Source organism: Pristis pectinata, chromosome 5 (genome assembly GCF_009764475.1).
Source record: "Pristis pectinata isolate sPriPec2 chromosome 5, sPriPec2.1.pri, whole genome shotgun sequence".
In the NCBI taxonomy this organism is placed as follows: domain Eukaryota; kingdom Metazoa; phylum Chordata; class Chondrichthyes; order Rhinopristiformes; family Pristidae; genus Pristis; species Pristis pectinata.
In genome coordinates this window covers 50,553,031-50,569,864 of record NC_067409.1, presented here as the reverse complement: position 1 = coordinate 50,569,864, position 16,834 = coordinate 50,553,031, and the positions used below count along the sequence as shown (strand labels likewise).

The 16,834-nt window shown below is 40.1% G+C and overlaps 1 protein-coding gene across 1 annotated transcript in view; it reads right to left on the bottom strand.

Moving 5' to 3' along the window:
* grb10b (growth factor receptor-bound protein 10b) overlaps window positions 1-16,834 on the bottom strand; it is a 135,425-nt gene that overhangs the window by 77,546 nt on the left and 41,045 nt on the right. Inside the window, 1 exon segment of the mRNA XM_052016263.1 lies at window positions 2,163-2,286. Within this exon segment, the coding sequence (XP_051872223.1) occupies window positions 2,163-2,246 (84 nt within the window). The 5' untranslated portion in view covers window positions 2,247-2,286.

Here is a 16,834-nt window from a genome sequence, read left to right as displayed (position 1 = left end):
TGTAGCATTCTATTCTCACCCGGAAGTGGAAACATCCATAAATTTGCTGCCAAGTCCCATCCTTCCCTCAAGATACCCCTAATCAAACTCTTCCCTCCTCTCAAATTCTGAGGATAGGCCAAAGGAGGCACCAGAGATAACAGGCAGATATTCAAGTTGGCAGGATGTAATTAGTAGGGTCTAAAGGGAATTTTTTTTGCTGGTCCACAACTTATAACCAAGGTTATGAATGACTTAAGATAATGCGATAGAAATGCAGCATGATAGAAAGTTGGTGGCATCAAGATTAGTAAAAACTGAGTGAAGCTCAGAGAGACAGATCCGCTTACAATAGATAATTAAAACAAACATGCTTGGGTTGGGTAGCCAGGCTCCATTGCAGCTGTTCTGCAAACTTTCTTAAAAACAATGTAATTTTCTTTTTAATTTCTAGTACTTCAAAGGTTTTAAAATGCTTCTTTAAATGATTTTATATCAAATCATTTAAATTTATTTAACTGTTTTTAAGTGCATCGATTTTCAGATATTTAAAGAAATCTCCAAAGACCTTTGAGAGCAGCAAGCTATAAAAAAGATCATCCAGGCAATCCAGGACAGAGCTTCAAATACTTGCTGCCCAGGCATCATTGTTGCTAGGAGACTGATCTGGCTTGTAGATTGGCTGCAGTCGAGTGAGGCTATCCAATCCAGCCTGAATACGTATTGGGCTTAGTTGAATTGGAGCTCATAATAATTACAAGTTCTTGGACTTTCACATCAGGTTTTTGCCTGGCCATGATTGAGCAGTCTTATCCCTGAGCAGATTCTAGGTTGTGGCAGGTGAGACCCTCCGTTCGATTTGTCCAACATACAGAGCTTAAAAGAAATGTAGCCATGGGGGAAAAAAAACAGCGCTGATTGCAGGGGAGGGACTAGATTGAGACAATCCAGCTCTGTTAGAGAAACAAATAGGGTAGATATGCAAGAAACTGTTAGTTGGAGAGTAAAATACTTAGGAACAATCAAAAATTAGACCCAGCTGTTAAGGACTGAAGTTGTAGTTCCCATTCATGTATAGAATATTTGCAATTGTTTTCACAAATGACATTGGATTGTTAACATTAAATCAGAAATAGATTTTGTTGACCTAAAATATCAAGCAATAAAGGAAAAGACAATGTATGGAAATCAGGCTACTCTTCTGGTAGAACGGTCCTTCAAAGGCAGAATGGCCTACTTCTACATCTACTATCCCTTATATTTCATTATAAAGTCTACTATTTTCCACAGCTACTTGTAGTGTCCTTCCTCCCATCCTACTTTCTGCTAGGAAAACAGTCTTTCCATCTGTTGTACTTTGTTCTGATGTAAAATTTGGTATCAGTGCTCCCAATAGCTCTTATCCTGAATGAAGGATTCCACCCCACTTAAGCTGACAGGGTATCAATCATGTCAGTTCCAAATCCTTCACTTCTGGTCTCACCTCTTCAGCTCCCAAAGAGCCACAACAGGATCCCCGTACTCACCCTCCATTGAAATATTATCTGCAAATTTGGGCAATATATCGAGCTGCAATGAAGTCAGCCCAATTAATGTAACTGGGATAAATGGTGAGCACAAGAGCTTCAAGTTAGGGAGCAATTTGTAGAATTTCTTTTGAAATAGCAATACCTGCAAAAAAAAAATCAAGGTTGGACTTTTCCAATGCCTCTGATAACAGCAGAAACAACTGTGTATAGTCCTTTACCGTAGCAACATATGTCAATGTCATTTCACAACATCACGGTCAAACAAAGTTTGACAAAGCTATGCAAGGAGATAATAGGGCAGATAGTCAAAAACTTAGTCAAAGAGGTAAATTTAAATGCGTGTTGTAAAGGAGGAACAAGATACAGGGTTAGGAAGATTTAAGCAGAGAATTACAGAGCTTTGCACCATAGCATGTCAAGCTATGGGCATCAAGAAGTCAGAACTGGAGAAGCATAGACACCTCAAGAGATCTAGGACAGTTGAAAGAAATTCTGCAATGGAGAGGAGAGTACAAAGATTGGAAGAAGAATGCCTGATATTATGCACTGAGCGGTCCCAGGAATTAATAGATCTAACATGAATTTGTTACATGTTGTTAAAAGTGTGCAAAACAAACTACTTCAGAAACAAATATAAATAAGTTATGGTCCAACCTGATAATAAGGATGGTGTAGAAAGGAGTCTGGACATCCAGCCAAAGCCATGTTGATTTCTCTCTTCAAGTAAGAATTTTGCATATACAAGACATCAACGTCTTACAGCAGTATTTGGAACAATCTGGCAATTTTAAGAAAAATGGAATAAATAATGAGTCGCATGTTAAAATACAAACATTTACAAAATCTTTAGCTCTGCTGTAATTACATAAATTGTGAGAATAGAGCTTGCGGCTGGTTGAATAATTATCAGCGGACAGTCAGAGTAAATGTACAGTAAAGCTCCGACAATCCAGCATACTCGGTATTTTGGCACTGTTACAGATTTTCTAGACTATTTGATATTACTCCTATTAATATACTTTAAATTCACTTTTGTTTGATATTACACAGTTGTATAAAATTTTTCCAGGGAACATTGTGAGTTTTGAGGAAGCAGCACTTGGTGAGGCAGATGTACAGACATCAGAATTTCCAAGCAACTAGAGATCAGATAGTTGGGGAAAAGAAACTGCAGACGCTGGAATCTCGACCAAAAACAAACTGCTGGAAGAACTCAACGGATCAGGCAGCATCTGTGGAGGTACAGAGAGATAGTTGATGTTTCGGGTTGAGACCCTGCATCATGACTGAGGGTGTAGAGGGGGAGATAGCCAGTATAAAGAGGCGAGGGGGAGGAGGTAAAGCAGGAGCTGTTAGGTGATAGGTGGAAGCAGTGAAGAGGGGGATGATGAGCAGATGGAGCCAGGTGAGGGGAGGAGAAGGGGCAGGTGGAGACAAGAGGCTGGAAGGTGATAAACAGAGAGAACAAAGGGCTGCAGATTCTGGAATCTGGTAAGGAAGTGATAAGTGGATCCAGATAAGGGCGAGATGATGGGCAGATGGAACCAGTTGCAGGAGGGGAAAGAAACTGGGTAATGGGGGGCTGGAGTCAACTCCCCTTACTATTTGCACACTATTCGCACAGTGGCCTTCTCCACTGCCAGGGTGAGACCAAACGGAAACAAGAATGGTACCTCAATCAGTCTGGGTGATCTTTTACCTAGTGGTATGAACAATGAATTTTCCAATTTCAGGTAACCACACCCTATATTCTTTTCTCCTTCTGAACTCATCCTCTCGCTTTCTCTTCCTTCCCTCACCTGATTCCATCTACCCATTATTCCTCCCTTATCTGATTCTACTTATCACCTTCCTTATCAGGTTCCAGAATCTGCAGCCCTTTGTTGTCTCTACTTTCACCCTATTCCCCCCACCCCCTGCCCCAACCTGGCTCCATCTGCCCATTAATGCCCTACTCATCTGGTTCCACCTATCGCCTACCAGCTTATGCCTCCCCCTCCCCCTCACCTCTTTATACTGGCAATCTCCCTTCTACACTCAACCCAGATGCAGGGTCTCAATTTAAAATGTCATCTGTCCCTCTGCCTCCACAAATGCTGCTTGACCAGCTGAGTTCCTCCAGCAGTTTGTTTTTTGCAGCCAATTATTGGAGCTTTCCTATAATGCAATTTTTGTTGAGGAACAACTATTCTTACAAATCAGGAAGAATTGCTTCACAATGCTACTCAATGTTAATTAATTGAATGGTTGACTTCCCATACAACCCAATGCCATGACTGCATGGCAAAAGTAAAATTCTCAATAATTTACCTCCTGAATCTTCAAAATCTCTTTACTGTCTACATTTTTCAAGTCATGAAATGTGACAAAAATATGAGCCTGAATAAATGCAGTTGCAGCAACCCTTAGAAACCAGCAATGCCCCCAAGAGAAAACTACCGTCACTCCCTCCTGTCCAGCACTGGCATAATATGACTGCAGTATGTGCTATTTACAGGGGATGCTGTAATCACCAAGTTTACTTCAACACTAGCATGTATTCCCATGACACCCACCAGAACAGCATGATTGGATTACAATAACCTTTACTTCAAGTGATATATTAACCTAACATGGAGAAATCACAACATCAGTACAAAAAATTGAAATATTCTTTCACCACCATTGTTGAAAAACATTGTAATGTTTCAAAATAGTGTCCCATCACCATCTACGATAACAAATACCAGGTGATGAAAAGAACTTTGCCAATGTCACCCAATATTCCATGCATTCCAGAAACCATCCATATCGTGATATTCTGTAATGCAAAACTTCATTTTCCATTGAATCGCATGTTATAAGTGAAGATGCGCTCCGATGGAATGTTTTTTCTCTCAACAGTAATGATAATACCACAGCTGCTGGTTCATGGCAGGGGTCTACTTATGAGATTTCCTTGTCAGTTTTCAAAACAAATCTCTTAAGTAGCCAGCAGCTGCAGTGGAGACGCAAGCAACTGCAGATGCTGTAATCTGGAGCAGAAAAACAAACTGAAGGCTGGAAGGTAATAGGTAGAGACAGATGAAAGAGGAAAAAAAAGGGCTGGTGGAGGTAATTGGCCATCTCTCGCGTCTGCACATCACCTTCCAGCCTTCAGGCTGAATGCATATCAAATATAGGTAAAATAGTTTAATGACATAACTCAACAATTTATAACTTGCACTTAAATTTGCTAGCCCTGCTTTAGGCATCTTGAGGGTAAATAACATGGAAAACTCTTGGGGTGGAAAAAAAACTGCTAGAAAGCAAATGAACCCACCCTGCTTAAAAAAAAGAGCCATATTAACTGTGCATTTGTCAAGAAATGAGTTGGGAAAAAATAAACAGAGCCATAATTTGGTTTTTTTGCATCTTGTGTCTATTTCATTTTTTTCCACAAAAATTCCCCAAATAGTGAATTTTATTCCATGTCTCAGATTTTTGGGTAGTAATTTGTGAATTCCTTAAAAGGTGAATTTCTGTAACCCAAAGATTGTCTGTATTCAATTACTCAAGATAAACTATAGGCAATTACATCAGCATAAATAAAAATGTGAAAATTTCCTTCACCATTAGGAACATGCATAAAATACAGTCTTAAGAGCCATTAAGGGCAGTAGCTTCTCATTAGCATACAGAAACTGTCAGAGAATCACTGCTGTGGGACACTTCTGCAAGCTCTGTTCTTTTCTAATATATTAGAAATGGTTGTCGGAGGTTGTTATTAACTGCTGCATTCTTGCACACAAAAGAAATCATTATTCTCAGTCTCAAAGCAAAATGATGTCTAAAATTTTCCTGGAGCACTTAAATAACTGTTCAATAGACTTTTCTTTGGTCTGTAAGAAAATTGGAAGAATTGGACAAAATAGGAAGCAAAATATATGCAGACTTTCAACAACAAACTAAACCCCATAACCAAATTATTGAAGTGTAAATTATTGGATTAGTCATCCATTCTTGGACCAATAATTGAGGGATTGCAAATTGAAACCCAGCAAAGCAGGTTCAGAATTTGAATTCAGGTTACTAAAAATTGCAATAAAAGCAATAAGCAAACAAAATTATTTTTTTTATAAATGGAAAGAAAGTGCTGGAAATAGCAGCATTTTGCAGAAAGAAACTGAGTCAACACTTCAGGTCAATAATCCTTCAGAACTAGAGAAGTGAGAAAATAAGTATGTTCTGAGTTGCAGACAAAAGGGGAATGTCTGTGATGGGATGTAGACCAAGATTGTCCAGGTTACTCAATGCTTTCTAAGCTGTCTAGTTCATAGATGAAAGAAGGCAATTAGAGATAGAACTTTAAAAAAAAGAACATGCTTGAACAGTGAGAGACAGAGCATAGCAGTTGCTGGAAATCTAAAAAGGGAAGAGAATGCTGGAAATATCTACAGTATAAGATCAAGCAAAACCTAGTTTAGGTTCAATGACTTCCAAGAGAACTGGCAAATTCTAACAAATGAACAAAAGCTGGTGGATCTGAAACTGTTGAATTCAATTTTCTGAACTGTAAATTGCAACATGCCTAGACTAAGAGCATAGAGCACTACAGCACAGGAACAGGTCTTCAGGCCCATGATGTTTGCACCGACAATGATGCTAATCTAAATTAATCCAACCTTCCTGCTCTAAACTAATCCAGTCTGCCATCCCTCTATTCCCTGCTGGTTCATGTGTCTATCCAAGATACTTTTCAAATGTTGCTATCGTATATGCTTCTACTACTTACCCTGACAGTGCATTCCGGGCACCTACTGCCCTCAAGTGTTTAAAAAAAAAGTCTTGTAAATCTCCTTTAACCTTCCACCCACCACCCCGGTAAGGATCACCTTACCAAGACAGACCTTATCAAACACATGTCCACGTAAGCAACATCCACTGTCCTACCCACAATCATCTTCATTACCTCCTCAAAAAAAACCTCAAATCAAGTTTGTGAGACATGACTTCTTCCAAACAAAGCCGTGTTGACCGTCCCTAATAAATCCAATCTTTTCCAAATGAGAATAAATCTTGTCTCTAAGAATCTCTAATAATTCCCCTACCACTGTTGTTAGGCTCACTAGCCTAAAATTTGCTGGATTATCCCAAATGCCCTTCTTAAACAAAGGATCAACACTGGCTATTCTCATGTCATCTGGGACCTCTCCTGTGGCTAAAGAGGATACAAAAATCTCTTCCATGATCCCAGAAATTTCCTGCCTTTCCCCTCTCAATATCCTGGGATAGATCCTATCAGGCCATGGGAACTTATCCATCATAATGTTCTTCAAGAGCCTGATCATCTCCTCCTTAATATCAACATGTCCTAGAACGTCAACACCATCTCACCATCATCCAAATGCTTCTCCTTGGTGAACACTGATGCAAAGTACTCATGTAGTAACTCACCCACTTCCTCTGGCTCCAGGCATAAATTCCCTCCTTTGACCTTGGGTAGAACTACCCCTTCCCTAGCTACCCCATCATTTCTAATATACGTAAACATGCCTTGGGATTTTCCTTAATCTTAATGCCAAGGACATTTCATGGCTCCTATTAGCCCTCCTGATTCCTTGTTTAGATGGATGATTATGCTGGGCTTCATTAGAACTTTGTGGATGGCAAAAGACAGAGCTTAGAGTGTGAGTGCGATGGCAAAATAGTACAGGAGAGAGAGCTGCTGCCACATAGCTCCAATGACCCAATTGCTGTCTGGGACTATCCCTTGTTGGAGACTGTCAGTGTCTGATACTGGTGATGCAAATATAACTTGCTGTTTATCAGCCAATGCCTACATATTGTTGAGGTTATCTCACAATGCAAGCATGGACTGCTTCATTTGCCAAAGAGTTGAGTGGCATTGAATATTGTGCAACTCGTGAACATCACTTCTACCTTACACTGGAAGGAAGGTCACTGATGAATGAGTTGAAGATGACTCACTTTAGAACACTGCAGACAAATTTCTGCTGTGGCACTTTGGAGCTGGGATGATTGACCTCCAACAGCCCTTTGGAGGTCAGTTCCTTTGCCTGAAATATGACGTATAGTCTTTGCAGCGTTTTCTCCTTGATGTCACTGAGTTCAGTTTTACCAGGCTCCTTGATGCTACATCTGGTCAAATGCTGCTTTGATGTCAAATGCAGCACAGTGGCTCAGCTAATTATTGCCTCAGATCCAACAACCCGGGTTTGATCCTGATCTCTGGTACTGTCTATGTGGAGTTTGCACATTCTCCCTGTGATTGTATGGGTTTTCTCCTGGTGCTCCAGCTACCTACCACATTTCAAAGATGTGCAAGTTGGTAGGTCAACTAGTCCTTGTAAATTTGCCCCTTGTGCGAAGGGGTGTTAGAATTGATGTGGATGTGGGGAGAATGTTTACAGGGAAAATTAGTAGGAGAATAGGATTGTTCTGGGAGCCAGTATAGAACTGATAGGTAATATGGCCTCCTGCTACGTCATAAGGACATAGGAATAAGGGCAATCACTCTCATCTCACTTCTGAAATTCAGCTCTTTTGTCCATGCCTAGATCAATGTTGTTCACAGTTCTGAAACCAAGTGGAGACTCAAGAGATTGCAGATGCTGGAATCTGGAGCAATACACAAAATGCTGGAGGAACTCTGCAGGTTAGGCAGCATCTGTGGAGGGAAATGGACAAATGTCCTTTCCAGATGAATCATCTCGACCTGAAACGTCTGCTGTCCATTTCCCTCCATAGATGCTGGCTGACCCGCTGAGTTCCTCCAGTGTTTTGTGTATTGCTGCTCAAACCAAGTGATCCTGACAGAAACACAACCAGACATCAGTGCACAGTTTTTTTTGAAGAGAAAGAAGCCGATGATTGAGAGTAGACTTATGACATCTTCCATCATTTGGCTAATGATTGAAAATAGACCTATTTAGTAGAAATTAGCCAGTTTAGATTCATTCTGCATTTTGTGAACAGGATATAAATGGGCAATTTGTTTTACATTTGTCAGGTGAATGTCAGTTGTTGTAACTGTATTTGGAACTAGCCTTTCTCGAAGTACTGCGAGCTCCGGATTGCAAATCTTCATTATTATAGCTGAGAAGTTGTCTAGTCTAATGTTTTCATCCCATTTATTGATACAACATAAGTGAATCAAATTGGTTGAAGACTGGCCTCTTAATGGTGGGGATATCAATAGGAAACCAAGATAGATTAGATCACCCACTGAACACTTCTAAGTAATTATTAATTAATTATTAATTAAACAATTTAAAAAAATTAAACATAATTAGCTGTTTAATTGTTTGCCACCATTAATGACTAAAATTCTGCACCTCTCAATGAAACAACATGTTGATCTCTGGCTTGATTATGACAGTGAAGCTAGGAATATGCTAGCCTGTGAAGTTACAGATTGATGTGGTGTATATTAATGCTGCTGCTGATGGGCATCTAAGGGGTGGATGGCTGGTGTGCAATGGGTAATCCACATGAAAATAAATCATACTCTGGACCTTTCCTTTCTCAATATGAAGTTCAGGTTCTGGGAAGTCAGGATCCTAAAGGATAACTTTAACTGTGACAAATCTGAATGTTGCCCTTTTATCATTGAGCTAAGATGATCTGACATCACCCACCCTGAATGAGATATGATGGACAAGATGACCATCTCACAGTACAAAGCCATGGTAAAATCTTCCAGAAGGGGCATTTGGAAGAACAATATCATTAAAAAACAGAGAGATCTGGCATCTCAGTAACTCCACTAATAGGATAACTAAAAGTTTCATGATCCTCCTGCTCACTCCAATGTGGAACCAGGTTGCCATAGTCATTGACATATGTGCCCAACTTTGGAATCTACAGAAAAGGCAAAAGAAGATTTATATTCCAAATCTTGAGAAAACCATGGCCTGCATCCTGGATGAAGGTGGATGCCTGGTGACTTCAATACAAGGGTAGGAATGGATGCAAATCTCTGAAAGATGTGAATAATGAAGGAAAGCTATTTCAACTGAATCACTATCCTGATGAAATGCTTGGTACAAAGCCTCATCATAACCAATATCCTATTTCATCAGTAAAAAATCTCATAGCAACACCCTCAATCAAGACAGTGGCAACTATTAGATCACACCAAGTGGGAGACCATAATGATGTTTGTACAGCACATGCTGATGATAACAGACTGACCACTCCCTAATTCACTCGTTTTTTTTAAATCAGCTGGGTCACACAACAATGGCAGCAACAGTAGCAGTTAGCGCAGCGCTATTACGGCGCCAGCGATCGGGGTTCGATTCCCGTTGCTGTCTGTAAGGAGTTTGTACGTCCTCCCGTGTCTGCGTGGGTTTCCTCCGGGTGCTCCGGTTTCCTCCCACATTGCAAAGACGTATGGGTAGATTAATTTGGGTTTAAAATGGGCAGCGTGGACTCGTTGGGCCAGAAGGGCCTGTTACCACGCTGTAAATAAAACTTTTAAAAAATTTTTTAATAATTTAATTTAAAAAAAAGAAATACTGTCACAATAAAATTAGTGTCAAAGGTCTCAGAGCATCCACTATGTCTGGATTGCCCTGTACCATGCTTAGCCCCTGTGAAGAGACTCTTTGCTTCTCCACTGCATTGATCAGAAATAACTAGGAGATCCAGGACCTAAATAAACAAGAATGCAAGACATTTTCATATTGGAAACTTCATCATGCTTCAAGATAACAAAAGCGATTTTACAGGCACCCGAAGACCAAGAAAAATCTCATGACCTAAACAGATCTTGCATGAAACGAATAAAGTCCAGCACAAGCTGATAATCAGAATGTTTGGATTCTTCAGCACCATCAATACTACCTATGGCCCAACTGCCAAAAGAGCCGAGCACACTGTTTATCAAGGACAGCAAAATTGTAGTCAGCAGTTGCTGGGAAGAGGATGAAAGAACCTCAACCAGGATTCTTCCCTTGGCAGAAGCATTCTTGATTCCATCCCACAATACAATACCCAGTCCAGTCTTGTTGCTACCCTAGATCAACATGAAAACAAAAGGGCTATAAGCCAACTGGAAAACAATAAAGCATCAGAAGCAGACTACCTCTTTTAAGTTCTAAAACTGATGCAAATTCCCAGCCTTATTTCCTTCATCTGGAATGAGAAAGACATGGACCTCAGAGATACCACAATCATAACCATCTGCAAGGAATGGGAAAAAGCCAACCACAATAACTGCAGAGGAATCTCACTGCCATCTTCCACTGAGAAAAAACATTGTAAGTCTTCTTTCTCTGCCTCCTCCAAATGGCTTTGAAGGTACACCCCAAATTGCAAAGCGAGTTCTATCCATCAAGAGCTACTATGGACATGATCTCTCTGCTGTGCCTCTACAGTTCCACTCCAGAATCAAAGTCACACAACCTCCATCATCAAGCTGCAGTACACAGATGATATTTGCAGATGCGCAGAGCTCCAAGTTGTGGTTGACTCCTTCAACAAAGCTTGAGAATAACCTTACAATGAACATCCACTAAATGAGAATCTTCGACCAACCTGCCCCCTTGCACAACACCAAACCCCCAACAATAAAGGAGCACAATATAACCCTGAAAACCGATGAACACATTCCATAGCTTAGGAGTCATGTCTGAATAAGGGCAGATATAGATAACAAAATTCACCACTGCCTCAGTGCGCCAGCATAGCCTTTGGCCATCTGAGGGAAAAAAGCGTTCAATGATCAAGACCTAAAATCCAGCACTAAAATACAGTAATCCTAAACCACCTGTACATTCCAGAAACCTGACCTACCTACAACAGGCATCTCAAAGCACAGGAGAGGTACTACCAACACTGTCTGCAAAATCCTTCTAATTCAAAGCAAGATAAACCAACATCAATTTCCTCTCCAGGACCATCATCCCTAACATTGAAGCTCCAATGACATTCAGTCAGATTCAATGAAGGACCTCATCATTTGCATGCTCCAAGCCAGATTCTCAGAACAGGCATACTTATCACAGAAAGAGATTGCCAGGAGAACTGACATAATGCATCAAAAATGTTCTCAAAGCCTCCTTAAAACAAATGTAATATCCTCAAGTGGAAATCTCTGGCTTTTTAAGCAATCAAAACCAAGTTCATCTGATAAGGAGCAATTATAACTTCAAGTCTCGTTGTCAATAGCACAAGGAAGTCAAAGAAAAACAGCTAGAATACACCACTTCCCACACTATCCACCTGGCCTGCCAAGTACCCTCTGTCCAACCCATGGATAAGTTTGTGAATCCTTCACTGGAACCCACAGAATTGGAATGAAAGTAAGTCACTATCAACTTTGAAGGGCTATCTAAGAAGAAGAGATCTCCTCCAGTGTTATCATATCTTTCCTGTAAATGTGGTGACAAAAACAGTATCCAGTAACTCTGACAGTGGACTAATTAGCGTAACAAATAGTTCAGTATGACATCCAAGCTCTTATAGTCTGTGCATCATCTAATAAATATTGCATAAGTATCTTATAAATTTAACTTCAGGAATTTGTGTACATTTACTACAGATCCTCATTCTTTAAAACTTTTTAGTATTTTACTATATACATGGACATGTCTTGTTTGCTTTCCCAAGATGCATTACCTCATTGTTATCTGGAATGAATTTTATTTGCTACCTTTGTATCCACTTGACCATTCTTCTTGTCCTCTTTTAGTCTACAGGATCATTCCTTATATTAATTTCATTTCTTTTGTATCCAAAACATTCTTTGTCATGGCTTGTACATACAGGTTAAATTAATGCCATACTTCAAAAATTAGGATATAGCAATATCTTGTGGAACCTCATTAGAAACAGCCTTCTATTCACTAGAACAGCCAGTCATCATTATTTTTCCTTCCTCTCAGTCCAATTTCTCTTCCTATGTCAGTCCTGCCGTCCTAGAAATCAGTCTGGTGAACCCTCATTGTACTCCCTCAGATAACAAAGCCAAAACTGCAAAGAATGGTCAAGGTATGATCTCACCAAAGCCTTGTATAACTGTAGCAAGACATCTCTGCTCCTGTACACAAATCCTTTCACTATGAAGGCCCATATACCAATTGCCTTCTTAATCATCTGCTGCACTTTAGCAGTGACTAGTACAGATGCACACAAGTCTTCCTGTCTCTCTTCCTGATGTTTTGCCACTAAAATGGATAAATTCAAAATTTATCTACCTCTGCCATGCATTTGCCCACTATCTTAATCTGTCCAATTTGCACTGGAGCTTCTTTGCATCCTACTCCCAGCTAGCTGTGTCTTTTGCGAACTTGGATATATTGCATTTAGTTCCCTCATCTAAATTATTAACATATTTTGTAAACAGCTGGGATCCTAGCTTTTATCCCTGCAGTATCCCACCACCGTCTGCCACCCATTTCTCTATCCATGTCGGTATCCCATTCTGTTTTAATTTTCAACTTTCCTACGTGGAACCTTATCGAAACCAGTCTTGAAGTCCAAATACATCATTGCCACTGGTTCTTCCACATCCACTCTACTAGTTACATCCTCAAAAAAATTCTAGAAGATTTTTTGAGAATGTAACAAGCAGAGTGGATGTGTCCGTGATGACTTTGCCCAATCCTAGCACTGTTTATCAAATGCATTGATATAACATATTTGATAATGGACCACTCTGTACTTTCTTTTTATATATAACAAAAATAGAGTTATTTTACCTGCCCTTCAATCTGTTGGAACTCAGCCTAGTAAACTAGCCTTGTGTTAATACATTTAATAGCTTTCTTGGAGTTTTAACTGTTAGAGTAGACGATAGAAAAATAGTGGTAGTTGTTTTAACAAACAGTATTTCATAAGGCAGCATGCAAAAAGATGTTCAATAGGAGCTCATGCTATTGGGAAATAATATTAGCATGGATGGACCAATGATAAAAATGATAGAAAACAGTAGGAAATAAATTGTTTTCAGATAAGTAACTGCTACAAGTAGAATATCACAGGGATGTCAATTTATATTCATAACAAAGATTAAAAAACAAATATATGGTATTCAAAGTCCCTGATGATACCAAGCTTAATGAGGAAATGAGCTGTGGGAAAGATGCAAGGAATCATGAAAATAAGGCTGGGAATTTTTACTAACCACCTGACCCCCAAAACCTTCCACCATTCACAAGGCACAAGTCATGAGTGTAATGGAATAACCATCTGCTGTCCTAGATGAACGCAGTTCAAGCATCTCAAATTCTTTACCGCTACACTTGCAAATCTTCCCACTTTCAATGGTCTGGTTCTCTGCTGGGCAAGTCCAAAAATTGTGTTTCTCTCTCTCACCAGATTCTATTCCATCTCCTGTCTTGCTCTCACCATGCTCATCCAGTTTACGGAGCCTATTTACCGTTTATTTTCAACAAAGTTTAACCATCCAACTCCCCTTCGAAGACACAATTTAGTTGACATTATTAACAGTTCTCTTTCTTTGAATCTTGCACCATCCACCAGCAATCCCATCACCAAGTGCCTCTGAGGTTGTGGTAAACAGTTACATTTTTAAAATTTTATTTACAGCGTGGTAACAGGCCCTTCTGGCCCACCGAGTCCGCGCCGCCCATTTTAAACCCAAATTAACCTACCCGTACATCTTTGGAATGTGGGAGGAAACCCACAGCATCTTTAACTGCCACAGCCCTTTTTGTGATAGTACCCATGATTGTTGGCAAGAAGAAACAAGGAATGGCAAATTTCCCAATCCAGGATGGCGTGAGACTGGAGAGGAATTTGGAGGTGGTTGCCTTCATGTCTTCTCAACTTGCACATGGTTGTGCAGGTCATGAGTTTGGGAGATGCTGTTGGGATAGGCTTTATGACCGACTTCCACAAGTTATACTATTTTTACTGCTAAAGTGAGCTGGGATTGAATGGAGTGAATGTTTACGGTAGTAGATAGAGTGCTAAACGCAGGATGCCTTATCTGAGATATTGTTGAACTGCATTCATCCAGCTGAGTAGATGGTTATTTCATTACATTCACAATGTGTGCCTTGTAAATGGTGGAAAGGCTTTAGGATGTCAGATTGTAAGTAAGGATTCCCAGCTTCTGACCCACTCTTGTAGCCACAACACTCATGAGGCTGATGCAGTTACATTTCTTTTCAACAGTGACACCCCAGAATGTCAATGGTAAGCCACTGGCTATGAATAGTGGGTAATTAAACTCTTGTTTCAGGTTGGCGTTGCTCATCACTCGTGCAGCATCAAGATTACTTGCCATCTAACTATTGTCGAGGTATTGGCTGCTTCATTTTCTGAGGAGCTGCAAATGCAACTGAACACTGAAATCATCAGCAAACGGCCCCATTTCTTGAGATTAAAATGCAAGAAAGTTCACCAATGAAGCCACCAAGTGCTACTCAGCTGAGAAAATGCCTTAGAAAGTGAAGTTTGGAGTTGGAGTGATTAACCTTCAACAATTACAACTATCTCCAGTTATGTAAGGTATGATTCCTACCAGTGGAAAGCTTTCTGCTAAATTATCTTCCGCTTTACTTTTATCAATAATTCTTGATGCTACATTTGCCCAATGCTGTCTTGATGCCAAGAGCAGTATTCTCACCTCAACTATGGAATTCAGTTCCGTGGTCTTTGTTTGGACCGAAGCTTTAATAAGATTGGAGCCAAGTCACCTTGGGTGAAGCACAAACTGAACATTAGTGAACAACTTATTAAGTAGCACTTCATAGTACTGTTGATGACATCTTTCATCAATTTGCTAATAGCTGAAGTAGATTTTAATCTGCCAATCTGGATTTGTCCTGCTTTTTTAGCTATCAGTATATATCTGTGCATTTTCCATAGATACATACATAGACTTCCATACAAGTCTTGTAGCTATAATTGGAATATCTTGGCTAAAGGCACAGCTTGCTCTGGAGCAAAGGTGTCCAGCAAAAGAGCCAAAATATTATCAGGTCCCGCTGCCTTTGCTGTCAGCCCTTTCTTGATATCACATTTAGTAAACAGAATTGACCATCTACTTGTTTCTGTAACAGCAAGGACCTTGGAGGCAACTATGGATCATTCATTAGGCACCTCTGACTGAAGATGGCTGCAAATGCTTTAGCCTTGAGGATAGAATGATCTTTGAGCATCCTCTTCCCATCTGTTCACCACCACTCACGAACGGATGTGACAGGTCGATCTTATGCATTGATTGTGAAATGGCCTAGCTCTGTTTATTACATGCTGCAGTTGCTATTCATCATTTGCATCATCTCCCATACTCTCAAAAAATATATCCTTGACCTTACTGACACGTCAATCTTCATCCTCCCTTACCTACTTGAAGTCCTTGAATGCAAAGTCACATTTCCTGTTTCTAATATGGTTTCCAGTCCTGCTACAATTGACTCAGCTTCATTGGTGTCACAAACTATATTCTTTGCAATGACATTGAACTCCCCCTCTTCATCCTTCTCTAGCTAATTATAGTCTTCGACACATTCTTCTCCAATATCATATCATTCTTCTCCAATGGCTAGCTTCTACTGTTCGCCTAGTTGGAAATGTACTTGCTTGGTTCCATTGTTATTTATTGGATCATAATCAAGGATTTTCATTTCCATCGAGTTACCTCTGGAGCTGAAGAATCTATCCTGTGCCTCTCATTTCGCATCCACCTGCATACTGCAATAATCATTAAGGAACAACATTAAGTGACACATGCACCCCAATGATTCTCTGTTGTTTCATATCATCATCCTTTCTGTACCACTCAACGATAGCAGATTTGTCACAACCCTAATTACAGACTATCAAAAATTTCCTACAACTAAATATGGGGATACAAGAAAAGATTCCTTGATAGCTGCCATAAACGCAACTCCTCAGCCACCATTCCCATTCTAGGAAACTGCCCGAAGCCAAGAAAGTGATTCACAACTTTGATGCTCTGTTTGACACAGATGATTTTTCATCCACAAATCTGCTACAGCATAAACCTCTCAATTTCCAGCTCATAAACATTGCATAGCTGCATCTCAGCCTTAATACGTCTTCTGCTGAAACCTAATCCACAGCTTTCACTGAGCAGGCGCCAGGACTTTGAGCGAGAGGTGAGCGAGTATAAAGAATGTAGGTCTCAGGACTTGTGGTGTGAGTTTCACTGAGCAGGAACTGGGACTTGTAGCAAAAGGCTTGAGAGAATAAAGGTAGGTAGGTCTCAGGACTTGTTATGGAAGTTTCACTGAGCAGAACCCTAAAAGAGGCACACTTGCAAACTGTTAGTTAATAATTGATTGGCTAATTAGCATCCATTAAAAAGTCAGGGTAAAGCAGAGCAGCTATTGTTGGAGTGGGAC